The sequence below is a fragment of the Octopus bimaculoides genome, chromosome 7 (genome assembly GCF_046866305.1).
Source record: "Octopus bimaculoides isolate indiv1 chromosome 7, ASM4686630v1, whole genome shotgun sequence".
Lineage (NCBI taxonomy): Eukaryota > Metazoa > Mollusca > Cephalopoda > Octopoda > Octopodidae > Octopus > Octopus bimaculoides.
In genome coordinates this window covers 61,434,532-61,449,549 of record NC_142934.1, presented here as the reverse complement: position 1 = coordinate 61,449,549, position 15,018 = coordinate 61,434,532, and the positions used below count along the sequence as shown (strand labels likewise).

At 35.6% G+C, this 15,018-nt stretch overlaps 1 protein-coding gene across 1 annotated transcript in view; it reads right to left on the bottom strand.

Annotated features, from left to right (window-relative positions):
• The window catches only part of LOC106867691 (tumor protein p53-inducible protein 11), a 546,722-nt gene extending 535,196 nt beyond the window's left edge, over nt 1-11,526 (bottom strand). The window contains exon 1 of the mRNA XM_014912640.3: nt 11,324-11,526. Coding sequence (XP_014768126.1) covers nt 11,324-11,367 — 44 coding nt within the window. The 5' untranslated portion in view covers nt 11,368-11,526. The remainder of the gene's footprint in view (nt 1-11,323) is intronic.
• Nucleotides 11,527-15,018: the final 3,492 nt, after the last annotated feature.

Below are 15,018 nucleotides of genomic sequence, written 5' to 3'. Positions count from 1 at the left end.
ACAGAGTATAGACCTACACAGACCTACAATAGACCTACAATACAGACCTATACAAATGTGCCCCCTAGCTCCCTGCCATAACTTTGTTTCTTCCCAACTTTCAGTAAAAATGGGTATTTTTTAAAGAGATTTTCTACAAGTATCTTTCAAATTGTTTAGATTACAATTATATCTTAGGTTAATGTAAAAACTTTTTTTTTAATTGGTGGGTGTGCACACATACATATTGATAAACATCACATTTTTTAAAAATTTTAAGTTTTGTGTGTGTATGTATGTTGCATTCCTGACACTTGTGCCGGTGGCACATGAAAAGTCATTTGAGCAACATCGTTGCCAGTGCCGCTGGAATGGCTCCTGTGCAGGTGGCATGTAAAATACACCATTTTGAGCGTGGCCGTTGCCAGTACCACCTGACTGGCCTTCATGCCGGTGGCACGTAAAAGCACCCACTACACTCTCGGAGTGGATGGCATTAGGAAGGGCATCCAGCAGTAGAAACTCTGCCAAATAAGATTGGAGCCTGGTGTAGCCATCTGGTTCACCAGTCCTCAGTCAAATCATCCAACTCATGCTAGCATGGAAAGCAGATGTTAAACGATGATGATGGTGTATATATATATGTATCTATATATATATATATATATATATATATATATACATGAGATGTGTGTCTGTATGTTTGTGCACTTGCCTACCATTTGATTTTTCAATTTAAATTCCACTATAATTATAATCTACTCCATCTGAAAGGTATTTGTAGAAAATTTCATGAAAAATTATCCATTTTTCTGAAGGTTATGAGGAAACAAAGTTGATGGGGGAATGGGCCACATTTATGTAGCTACACCCCATAAAGTACTGGTCCTGGGTTCAATAAATTAAAATTCCAATCAGTTACTGATAGTGGGGGTTGATGTAATTGACTAAAACCCCCACCCCCAACCCCTCAAAATTGCTTGCCTTGTACCTATAATAGAAACCATTATTAATGAATTGAATGCTATTGTTGCTATAGTTGTTTTTTGAGTTCCTAAAACACTCTTGATGAAACAAATCTATGATCAAAAACCATTCCATTTGTGACCATCCTGTCATTTCTGTGTATCAGAACTATGTTATCCAACATGTTTTTCTTTCTTACATTTGGCAGGAAGTGTGATGTAAAAGATTTGTCTGCCATTTCTAGCAAATTAAGTGACATGCATAAGCACTTTTTGTGGATTCTGTAACTGGTGATGTAGCTATAGATAAGTGTTGATATATAGAGTTATGTTGTTGTTACTGTTGTAACTGATAGAAGTGTTGTTGTTGTTGTTGTTGTTGCTGTTGATATCTCACTGTTGCTCTATTTCCCACTCCTTTCTCCTTTCATATCCTTTCATGTAGGAGGTTTTTCCTGTGAACAGCTTCCTCTTTGGATTGCTATCTCATTCTTTCTTTTTTTTTGTGTGAAATATACGTACACACACACACACACACACACACACACACACACACACACACACACACACACATGCATGCACACACACACACACACACACGTATACATGGCGCTATATGTGATGTATGAGTGTGTATTTATTTACATAATAACACACACATACGCAGATATACATGCACACATTCACACACGTGCATATTCATCATCATCGTCATCATCATCATCATCGTCACTGTCATCGTCATCATCATCATCGTCATCATCATCACCAACATCAAGATTGTTTTAACAGCCACTTCTTTTATGCTTGCATGAGTCAGATGGAATTTGTTTGCAAAATTTGTGGATATTCTTTTGCCAAAAGATCAAAAGGATCAGCTGCTGTTTGGAAGGTGAAACAGCTTGATGGCTGCACAATGCACAAAGTAATTCTTTTGCAGTTTGGAGTGGGGTCTTGCAGGAGTTGCATTACTGGATAAGCAACATAGTCCAGTTTTAGAGAATACAGGAAGATTTTTCCAGATGTAAGTCTAAATATTTTTGCCAAACCCCAGCAACACAATATGAGCAAACCACTTGGGAGACTTAGTGAATTTAGTCTTTGTTTTATGTGGGACATGTAGGGTTTTATTCAAAAGGACAGCCAAGCTGTTTCTGATGTTACAAGAGGGAAGCACATAAAGCACTAAGAGCAAGTGGCCTACACTTGGTAGGGCTTCCAAGAGTCAGCTGACTTGGAGTGTCATGGAGTGTTGAAGAAAGGACACCTTGGGAAAGTGTCTTCTACTAATGCCTTGGGCCAACCAAAGCTTTATGAGTGGATTTGGTAGACAGAAACTGAAAGAAGCCCATCATGTATATGTGTATGTGTCTTTGTCTGTGTTTGCCCTCCACCACCACTTGATAATCAGTCTCTGTTATGTGGATGTGTGTTGGGTAACACTGATGAGGAGAGTGGTTGGACAACCTAATTGGTATAACGACAGTCATAGGTTGGTACCAATTAGGTTTATCTCTCATTGTTTATATTTTACTTGTTTCTCTCATTAAACTGTGGCCATGCTGGGGAATTGAAGAATTTCTGTTGAAAGAATTCACTCCAGTACTTATTTATTTATTTTTTTTTGGTAAAGCCTGGTACTTATTCTATTGGTCGGTTTTGCTGAGTTGCTAAGTTGTGGGGACATAATTACATCAATACTGATTATCAAGTGGTGGTGGAGGGAAAACACAGACAAAGGCACATACACATATATATGAGAGGCTTCTTTCAGTTTCCGTCTACCAAATCCACTCACAGAGCTTTGGTTGACCCAAAGCAATAGTAGAAGACACTTTCCCAAGGTGCCATGCAGAGGGACTGAACCCAGCTTCTTACCACTCAGCCATGCCTGGAGTTTTAGGGTATTTAGCACATCTATGGTCTAGGACAGGTATGGGCAACCTTTTTCAAGGAGTGAGCTGCATGAGACATAATTCACCATCAAACAAGCCATTCTCCTGAAAAAAATTCAAGGTCATTTTATATTAGGGATTCCATTCAGAAAGTCATGTAGGCTGTAGTTTGACTGTGACTGGTTTAGGATGTGTGAGTGGGATAAGACATTTTAGTGAAGAGATTTGATGAATGCAAAAGGCTTGTTTTTTACAGGGTAGCTAAAGTCATCAGATATAATGATTTCTGAAAGGGGTGAAATGGGTTATATGTTCTCAGAACATGATGAAATATGCTTAAAGAGATGCTGGTAGTTCAAGAAATTAGGGGAGTGATAAAGGGGGCTGATGTATTTGGAGGAGTACAAGAAGGAGAACTTGAGTCATTATTGCTGATATCCATATAAGAGCAGTGACTGACATGGAGCATGGAGAATATGTAAGTATAGACACCACCTTTCATAGTGAAAGTGTAATAGAGAGCATAATGGGTTTGGCTTCACTGCATGACACCTTGGGCAAGTTTGAAATTTCTCCAAGACACCTGATGAAGGCTGGAGGGTATATCAGCCAAAACATGTAAACAACAAACAAGATGAGGACAAACACACATGCATCATCATCATTATCATCAATGTCATTATCATTGTCGTCATCATCATCATCATCAATATTGTCATCAATATCGTCATCAACGTAGTTGAAAGCGAAAAACCCAGTATACAAAAAAAACAAAAAACTACAAGTATGACAGAAACTGTAAAAACAGCTTTTTTTATTCTCTTTTCTTTTCTCTCTCTTGTCAATGTATTCTATAAAAACTCAATATAATTGAACTTTTAGTAATGTACATTTATTGTATTCTTCATTGAACATTTACTTTGATATTATCTATCCTTGTCATTCAATTTTATGTGAACATTTGATTGCTTAAATATGTTTGCTTGATTTCTACTTAATTTTAAACTATGTTAATATCCCATCGTTTTATATACATTTGTACCATTGATAAACAAAAAATTGTTGAAACTAGTTTGGTATGAATGTAAATAAATCTATTTAAAAACAACTGTTTTTCAAATTCTGGTGCATTTTCAAAAATAAATTCTCCTATATATATATATCATCAATGATGATATATATATATATATATATATATATTTAGGGAGAGAGAGAGAGAGATTTGAAAATCTTTGTGAAAATTACTTAATACAGTCTTTTAGTATAAAGGGGATTTAAAAAAAATATTGAAAAAAAAGTTATAAAATCTTTTATCAGGATGTTACTAACCTTTTTGGAAGAAGCTTTTTTGTTAGTGTGTGAGTGCACACACACACACACACGCACACATGCATATCTATATGCGTGTATGTGTGTTGTGTATTTATGTATATGTATATATACATGTGTGTGTATGTGTGTATGTGAGTGTGTGAGGAGTTTGCTTGAAACTGAGATTATTAAAATTGAAATGTGGAAACCACTTCATAAATATCACAAAAACCATTTGTTTATTTGAACAACACTCATGAAATAGACGTAACATCATGAAGCCACTTACTGTCACTATCCAACTAAAATGTTTAACATGCGGCACTTACAAAGCTTCTTAATAGTCTCTAATATGATAGAAACAGTGACCAAATTTTCCCTCAGATCCTACTTTCCTTCTACATCTTAAATAACGTAGTTCTAAATATATTATGTTTGAAACATAGACATAAAGGCCATGGGTGAATTGTCTTTGATCGCTGATCTTGTTAATCTGTAATAATATTCTTACACAGACAACATTTTCTAAATTAGAAACAGCTGGTAATTAAAACACCATTAAATAACATTAGTGCCCACGATGAATCTACATTTACCTTGATTCATTTCTTTATTGTCTACCTACTGTTCTAGAGCTAATTGCAGTTTTTATCACAGTACATATATGTGTGTGTGTGTGTGTGTGTGTGTGTGTGTGTGTGTGTGTATGTGTGTATGTGTGTGTGTTTGTGCATGTATGTGTGTGTGTCTGTGTGCATGTATGCATTTGTGTGTATATGTATGCATTTATGTATATAAGTATATATATATATATATATATGTATTAAAAGTCAGGGTGCAATATGTACCTGTTTGCATAAAAGAAGAGTTAAATCTCTCCAAAACCATGGATCTCTCACTATATGTAAACATGCATGGAGAATGTAGCAAATACATTTAGAAAAACGATTGTCCCCATTTGTAAAACTATAAAGTGAAGGTTAGATATCAATTGATACTGGGATATCTAACCTCTTCTTTGTAGTTTTACAAATGAGGACAACTCTTTTTCTAAATGTATTTGCTACATTCACTGTGTGTGTTTACATATAGTGTGAGACGAGTGGTATTGGAGAGTTTTAACTCTTCTTTCAAGCAAACAGGTACACAGTGTACACTGACTTTTAAGATATATTTTGTATATTTGGGTTATGTTTACTGGCCACTTTATCGTTATTTTTTTAACAATATTGATAACTTATTTGAATTTATATATCTTAATATATAAAGCTGAAGTTGTGTGTCTGTGTGAAGCCTTTTTAAAAGTTTATAGAAATCCACATTTTCCACATTTTCGTAAAAATTTTTTACATCAATGAAATTTTCTCGATGTGAACTTTCCAGTGCAGTAATTAGATTTTTAAAATTCCGTTTACTTTGTGTGATTTAAGGGAGATTTGGCTGTTGTTTCTAGCAACTTTTATATTTCTTTCCTTCTACCTGTAACGGCGTTCTTATACACATATATATCATGCGCTCAACATAAAATATAGAGAGTAAGAGTGAGAGAGGGAGAGAGAGAGAGAGAGAGAGAGAAAGTGATACATACGGTCTTCTTTCTTCTTCCTCTCTCCCATTTAATAGTTTTCTTGTATCCATCTACCTCTAACATATTTTTCATAACATAGAAACGTAAAAACACACACAACCACACATACGTGATCTGTGACAACAACATACACATAAACACATACACACATCAACATTATAACTGTCTTCCATTCTCCCTTCCTCTCTTTCTCTCTATTCCTTTCTCCCCCTCTCTTTACCTCTTCCTCTCTCGCTCTCTCAAACGCATACACGTGCAAGTACACAATCATTCACTAAAATATAACTCATGTTCGTCAATGTTTTGTAAATATACTACGATTTTCACTAGGGCGTTAGGGTTAGGGGGAGAAAGAGAGATAAAAAGAATTAAAGAAAGGAAGAGAGAGGAAACGAGGAGGACGGAGAGAAGAAGAACAGTACAGAGAGTTGTATCAAAATTATTAAGATAAACTTACTTAGAAATGGAAGCATGGCATGCAATCATATAATAATATAAATAATATATATATACATATGCATATATACATACATCTGTCTTCTCTACCCCATCCTGTATAGGTATAATGGAAAGATGTGCATGTACATCAGAGTTACTAAGTGTAGTGGTAAGATGTGAAGGGTCACCATATATCGACAGTTGAAGGTAGGATGAAACAGTGTAGTAACAACAGCGAAGGAGAAAAGAATAATATTAACAAATTTATTTTCCAGCCGTGGTTAGTAGACTATACATACTAGTGACTGACAATAGTAATGATATTTTGGTGGCTTGCTGGTGGTAGTGCATTAGCTGTGCTGATGGAGAGGAAGAAAGAGTAAGGATTATGTTGCTCCTTTCCGTTTGGCAGGTGCTATTGCTCTTGGTTATTGGTTGACATAAATAGGGATGTGTGCTCTCTATTAGCTGGTTAAACCAAGGTAGGCATGAGAGATAGATAGATAGATAGGTAGGTAGAGAGAGAGAGAGAGAGAGAGAGAGAGAGAGAGAGAGAGAGAGAGATGATTTCGTTTATATAGGGTATGGTCAGGAAGTAGGTCAAGCTTAAAACAAGGGATTGACCCTTCAATGATCAGCAAAGGTCACTGTTTCTCATTAATCTCCCAAGCATGGAGCCAAAACACAATGGAATCAGACAGTCGTCTGACAAGCAACAAGTATGTAACTTTGGTTTCAAATCTCAGTTAGGCAGGGTTAAGTGAGCTCCTACGTAGGTTTCAAACAACCACAATGGTGAAATGTATGTAAGGAACAAATTCTATAAACACATGTTTATCATAATAATTTCTCCTGTATATGATAACCAGTAACACTACCAAGTATGGTAATAACGACATCACTGTACTAGAAGCAGAATACATGACGGTACTATACACAGAGGTCTAAATTCATAAGTAGCAGTTGAACATTCAACTGTATTTACAGGATAAACTATACAATGATACATAAATGTATATATATGGTGTGTGTGTGTGTGCGTGTGCATTTGTGTGTGTATGTGTGTGTGTGCATGTGTATGTGTGTGTGTGAGTGTATTTGTTTGTGTGTGTATGTTTGTGTGTGCCTGTGGATGTGTATGTGTGTGTGCGCATGCACATTTGTGTGTGTGTGTGAGAAAGTATGTGTGTATGTGTGTGTATATGTGTGTGTATATGTGTGTGTGTATATGTGTGTGTGTGTGTGTGTGTGTGTGTGTGTGCGGGTCTTTGTGTCTGTTTATACAATATGCTATCATGCACAACACATTACCTGTAAATTTAGGGTTTAGTAAGCAGTTTCTACATTAAACCCCTAACTCCTATCTCCTATGCGATAAAGATACAATCATCACATCACAGGATAGATTAAAGTGCAGAGTCTGAACTATGCTATATAATGAGAAATTCAGGAAACATTATTGATATTTTCAATGTTTTTATATACATATGTTTCAGTGAGTTAATAACTTATCTATTCAGTTCATTGGTAGCAAATATATTTCGGTTATGGTATATCTTTATAAATGTGTAATCATGCATAAGTGCACACAAACAAAAATAAGAAATGCTATCAACCGAACAGAGTGAATGATAGAATGAGGGGAGGATAGTTAGATAAAATTAAGCAAATATATCTATATATCTCTCTCTATATATATATACATATAATGCTGTGCTGAAAATTTCCTGGCTTTGGGTAAAAGAAAATACAGGAGGATCAGTTAATTATGATTTTATTCAACATATCTCCTTTCAGATTCACACACTTATTGCAGTGGTCCTTCAGTTTTTCTAAATCCTGTAGAAGAACTCAGAAGGTTAGGCCTCCAACCAGGTCTTTCATGATACCCTTAAAGCCAGGAACTTTTCAGAACCCTTTCCTGTGTGCACATACACACGCACACACACACACACACACACACACACACACACACACACACACATATATATCATCATCATTATCATTTAACATCTGTTTTCCATGCTAGCATGGGTTAGATAGTTTGACTAGAGCTGGTAAGCTGGAGAGCTGCACCACAATCCAATCTGTATTGGCATGGTTTCTACAGGTGGATGCCCTTCCTAATGCCAACCACTCTACAGAGTATAACTGGGTAGCTTTTTTTGTTTCATTGGCATGGTTGCCTTTTACAAGTCACCAGCACTAGTCATGACCACAATTTCACTTAGCTTGACATATCTTCTTGAGCACGATCAGCCAATGTACACGTTTGAAACTTCTTATATTCAGTTTTTCTCTTTGTTCATTTGTACTCTATCATTCATGCACACCAAAAGTACACATCCAGCACATCTATCTAGTTTTTATATAAGCTCTGCATTCACGACCCACATCATTTTACTTGCATGTTGTATTACAATTCATACACAAACATTGTACATTCTACCTTTCACTCTGAGAGAGAAAACTTTTATAACCAGCAGGAGTAATAACAGCCAGAACTTTTTCCAGCTTGTTCTTACTCTGTTTTCTATACTTTCAAAATATCCATGTCCACTGCTAATTTAGTTGCCTTGCCAAGGTAACAAATGCTATTAATTACTTCTTAGAACTTGCTGGAAATTTAAGAGAATATACCTTCCATGTGATCCTAGATTACTTTCCCCTTAGCTTACCTGTGACTCCACTACATCTCTTTTGCATCCATACTTCACACTGGAATACGGGATTTCTACCTACTCCCTTTCTGTAGAGGAAGCACAGCCTTTTCTCTAAAGGAATCAGAGTCATGCATTCTCTCTTACCTACAAATACTTAAACCTTTGCTAAGTTTACATTGAGGCCTGTCAATTCTAGATTTTGTTCTCAGGTCTTGGAGTTTTTGCTACAGGTTCATTTCTGGGAATTAAATCATCAGCATATATGATTTCCCACAGACAGCTGGCCTTTACTCCTCTGTTATGGCTTGCATAACTACAATAAATAGAATGGGAGACTGTGCATGGAACTCTGGTGGATCTCTACATGCATGTTAAATTCATTGCTGTACTTATGGCTGACCCTTAACATACTGACAGCATTCCTGTACATGACAGTATCGCCTTCATAAGCCATTCATCTACAGATATCTACGTCAGTGACCAGAAGATTGCAGAACATAGAATATTGTTAAATACCTTCTCTAGTCTAGTACTTCTAGCGTCTCAGTAATTGTCTCACAAAGAAGATGGCATCAGTACCACTTCTTGGCTCAAAACCAATTTGCTTCTCATCTGGGCTAATTCTCATGCTAATCAGTTGCTCAATAACTTATTTTTGGCTTTTATAACATGGTACATGTGTGCGTGTGTGTGTGCATATGTCTCTTTTATCTTTTACTTATTTCAAACATTAGACTGTGGCCATGCTGGGGCACCGTCTTGAAGAATTGTTAGTCGAATGTATCAACCCCAGTATTTATTAATTTTTTTAAAACCTGCTACTTATTCTATTGGTCTCTTTTGCTGAACTGCTAAGTTGTGGAGGACATAAACACACCTGCAGCAGTTGTCACGCAGTGGTGGGGGAAAAACACATACACAAAGACACACACAGAGATATATATATATATGTATATATAAATATATATATATATATATATATATATATATATATATATATATATATATATATATATATATATATATATATATATATTAGGGTAGAGCGGAAAAGGTAATTTTTACACAGATTTTCGAAATATGTTTTCAAGAATATATTTTTTATTGCGAAAACCTTTGAAAACAACTGTGTTGAAATCTGAAGTTCTTAAATTTACATCTTCAGGCTCTTAATTTTGAATAATGAGCAAAATATCAATTTATAACAGGTTTGCTGTTCTTCATTTTATTTTTTACATTCATTGTTACAAATCAATTTTCTTTTGCGAAATCCTTTAAAAACACAAGCATTAAAATCTCAAGCTCTAAAATTTATATCTTCAGGCTCTGCAACGCACTCAAAATTTCAAAATTATGTAAAATAAATAGACTTTACGACTTTTGTTTTTTTTATTATTTTTAATGCTAGGTCACCGAGTACATGTGTAACATGAAGTCTAGATTACACACACATTAAAATAAGATAATATATAAACCAATTTTTAATTCTTGACACATTTTGGTTTTAAAATCGAAATAATGCCATGTAACTAAATAATACAATTCAACCTCTGAACGTTCTGTTTAGATACTGCTTGATCTATTCTGCCAATGATCATTTTTCGATTTGTCTGTTGATCCTGTAAAAAAATCTTGTTCTCTCTGTTTTTTGTCTCTACTACAGCTACAGTTTTTAAAGGAGTTGCAGGAAATGTCAAATAAATCTTTTGTTGCATTGTTTTTAAACACATTACCCTTTGTTTGAAATGGTGACACATTTTTTCTATTTTTCACAGATTTTAGTAATGCTTGGTACTTTAGATTAAAAGTTTATGATTTTCGGTTTAACTGACTCAGTGGTAACACAAAGGATGAATGCCTTTTGCTAAAGAAGCATTATCTTTTCTGCTACATTCTTGACAATTTGTTTAATTGAAGGATCTTTCTTAACTACATTCGTTTCTTTTTCTTGTTCAAATAAAACAAATTTTAGTATGTCTTTGTAAGTTGGCAAAACTTGCTTGCTAAGATCACATAGAGTACCAAATATTGGGCATTAAATGTTATGATGCGTTATTGGCTTATGAGTCATCGCTAAATGTAAACAACACTAAATTTAACATGATCATTAATTTTAATAAAATGGCCTAAAGTCAAGGTACAAAGCAGAAAACTTCACACACATACGACGTACATTCACATGCAATGACCGTTGCAGTGGCACTGGGGAGAAGTTTACACCCCTGTTCTCTTTATAGTCAATGCGGAACCTCAAGATATTAATTAATTACATTGAAACTTGGTATGCATCCCTTTAAGAATATTATATTTAGTATTTTGCATTCTGCTATGAAGAAATATGTATTTGTTATGGCTTATAATCCATGAAATTCAAAATTTGACATAATCAAATCAAATTAATCGACTTGGCTACCAGATTGAAGATCCCACGTCCCTGATATAGGTATATATAGATGTACATAGATAATATATAGTGTTACTTACATTTGCGTTACTCTTTGCTGAATAGTTCCATTAATATGGTTCATTTTGAAAAGACAACTAATTCTTAAATCCTCAAAGAATGGATGCAAATCTTAGATAGCTTGGTTAATTTATTATTCCTTATCAATTCTTTATAAATTAGAAGATACTAAAACTGTATCTCACAGAAACACACAGAAACACTTGTTAGTTCAGACGTAAATATGTATATATACTGTATATATATATATATATATACACATATATATGGTAGAATGTATATGTGTGTTTGAGCTTTATACATATATGTATACGTGATTGTGCATGTCCGTATTGAAAATACACACTCACACAAACATATATGTGTATGTACATAAGTATTTTTTAAACACACTCAGACATGTAAATACCCACACACACACATTCACATACAAGCACACACGCACACACACACACACACACACACACACACACACGCATGAACATTTAATTTTGTAGGCCGATTAGTTCCTGGTATGTAGACAAAGCTAGCTTATTAGTGTTTTTAAGTTGGCAGCATATAATTGTACTTTGCTTAGTATTCCACTAGACTGATATTAAATATCTATCTATTTATCTCTCTATCTCTCTATCTCTCTGTCTGTCTCTTTATCTATATAAATATATATATGCATACATACAGGGTGTGATGGATAAATTGTCTTCATTTTATATTTCTAATTTTGCACATGCACATTGTTTGTTTTTGGGTTTGTCAACTACACAGTATAGTAGGATCAGTTGGGCACTGTCTGTGAGAAGAACTGCACCATGACACAATTCATTGTGTCAGAAATTTGGAAACAACATGATGTACTGCTTGGCACGCATGCCAGAAGCTCCAATATGAGCATTTCAGAGTGCTTGGGTGTCAATCTGAGGACAGTGCAAACTGAAGACATGTACCGAGAGTGATAAAATCAAACATCAAGTCAACATTATGATGTATGAAGTGATCACTAGTGATAGCAACATTATGCCTCCATTCATCTTCCCATACAGCCTCAGACTCAACACAGAGGCCTACATCAGGTACCTGGAGGAGGTAGAGCTGCCCTGGGTCACGAGGTTGGCTGCTGGAAGACCCTATGTCTGGTAAGAGGACTCTGCACCATGCCACACAAGCAGGAGAACCCAATCATGGCTGTCAGACAATTTCTGTGATCATATCACCCCTAACATCTGGCAACCTAAATTCCCAGACTGCAACACCCTTCATTATTATGTGTGGGGCACAGTTGAGTGAGAGACAAACAAAACTCCTTGTAACACCAAAGATGAACTGAAGGCAACTTAAACAAGGATATCGTCTGGAAGGGTTGCAGGAGATTCCGAAGTCATCTGGAGGCCATGGTTTTGAACCCAATGGTAATTTTGTTGAAAAAATTTACTCCTTAGTTTTTCAAGATATTTTTTGTAACTTTGGTAAATATATCTGTTAAAATGAGATGTCAATGTTATTTTCATTTTTGCGTAATTTAGATGACAGTTTATTCACTGCACCCTGTATATCTTATACATAAACCCCTCAAAACAGCTAAACCCCTCAAAACAGTGCCCCAGCATGGCCACAGTCAGATGACTGAAACAAGTAAAGGGTAAAAGAAGTTATAGCAGGCATAGATGTGGGGTTAAGAAGTTTACTTTCGAACCACATGGTTTTAGGTTCAGTCCCACTGTTTGACCAAATATCTAATATCTACCGATCAAATAAACAACACCATCGTGAATTGCTTCTGTGTCATCTTTAGTGACATTTTCTATGTTTCACATCCATACAAATCCAATGGCTGAACTATCGCATTTACATTTCATTAGATCTAAGACAGAACAATTTCTCTATCATTATGACCCAGTTATCTCTATAATTAGTTTAATAGCTAATTTCTTTGTAACTGTTAGCTGTTTATTGCAGTGATTACTACAACAGTTTATTTCTCTATGTTAGAAAATTTAGAACATATAACATAACTAAATATAGTTATTCATTTTGTCTAACTCTCTGCAACCTACAAAAAACACCAACTACTTAGGTTCAGAATGTTAGCATGGAAAACAGATGATGATCATATGAGTATTTATTTCAACATATTACTTTCATTTTATTTTCAAATGTCACTTTGTGTAATCTGTATTAACATACCATATCACTGTGGAGGCATGTGGCTAAGTGGTTAGGGTGTTGCACTCATGGTTGTAAGATTGTAGTTTCAATTCCTGGACCAGGTGATGCATTGTGTTCTTGAGCAAAACACTTTGTTTCACATTGCTTCAGTTTGCTCAGCTGGCAAAACTGAATAATCCTGTGACAGACTAGCATCCCATGTGACAGGGTAGGGAATATATATACCTCTGATCTTATGAGTCTATTGCTTGGGAAGGACCTTTTATAATTTTTTTTTTATATCATATGATATATCATCATAAGGCAACAATTGACAGATTAATTACTGCACCAGATAAAATATTTAAGAAGAATTTCTTCTGATTCTGTATTCTGAGTTCAAATGTCACAGAAGTTTACTTTGCTTTTCATCCTTTCAGTGTCAATGAAATAGGTGTTAGTTGAGCAGTGGGGTCGATGTAATTCACTACCCTCAGCCCACCAAAATTTCAGGCCTTGTGCTTACAGTAGAAAGTATTACTATGTCATTATATCATATATGAAGGCGGTGAGCTAGCAAAACCATTGGCCCACTGGGTAATATGATTAGCTGCATTTCATCTGTCTATACATTCTAAGTTCAAATTCTGTAAAGGTCGACTTTACCTTTCATTTTTTAGAGGTCAATAAAATAAATACCCATTGAGCACTGGGGTTGATGTATCTTCTCCTCACAAACCTTGCTGACCCTGCACCAAAATTTGACACCATTATATCATATATGAGACAGATGAATTGGCAGGATCATTTGAGCATAAGAAAACTCCTTTGAGTTATTTGTTCCAGCTTTCTATACTCTGAGTTCAAATTAAGCTGAGGTCAAATTTGCCTTGAGGTCAAATTATTGACTCCTTTCAGAGTCAATAAAATAAACAACCACTGAAGTAGAGAGGTTGATGTAATTGAGTAATTCTAACATTTCAAAACTATTGGCATTCCTCCTCTCATCATCATCATTTAATGTCTGCTTTCCATGCTGGCTTTGGCTGGACAGTTTGACAGTGGCTGGCTAGGCAGAAGACTGCACCATGCTTCACTGTCTGTTTTGGCATGGTTTATATGGCTGGATGCCCTTCCTAATACCAACCACTCCACAGAGTGGACTGCACAGGAGTGGTTGTGTGGTAAATAGCTTGCTTACCAACCATGTGGTTCTGGCTTCCGTCCCACTGTGTGGAACCTTGGGCTGACCAAAGCCCTGTGAGTGGATTTGGCAGATGGAAACTAGAAGAAGCCCGTTGTGTGTGTGTGTGTGTGTGTATGTTTGTGCGTCTGTGTTTGTCCCTCCAACATTGCTTGACAAGCGATACTGGTGTGTTTACATCCCTGTAACAAAGAATAAGTCCTGGGGTCGATTTGCTTGCCTAAAGGTGGTGCTCCGGCATGGTCGCAGTCAAACGACTGAAACAAATAAAAGAATAAAAGAAAATCATATTCTTCCTTTTATTCTTTTATTCCTTTACTTGTTTCAGTCATTTGACTGCGACCATGTTGGAGCACCACCTTGAAGGGT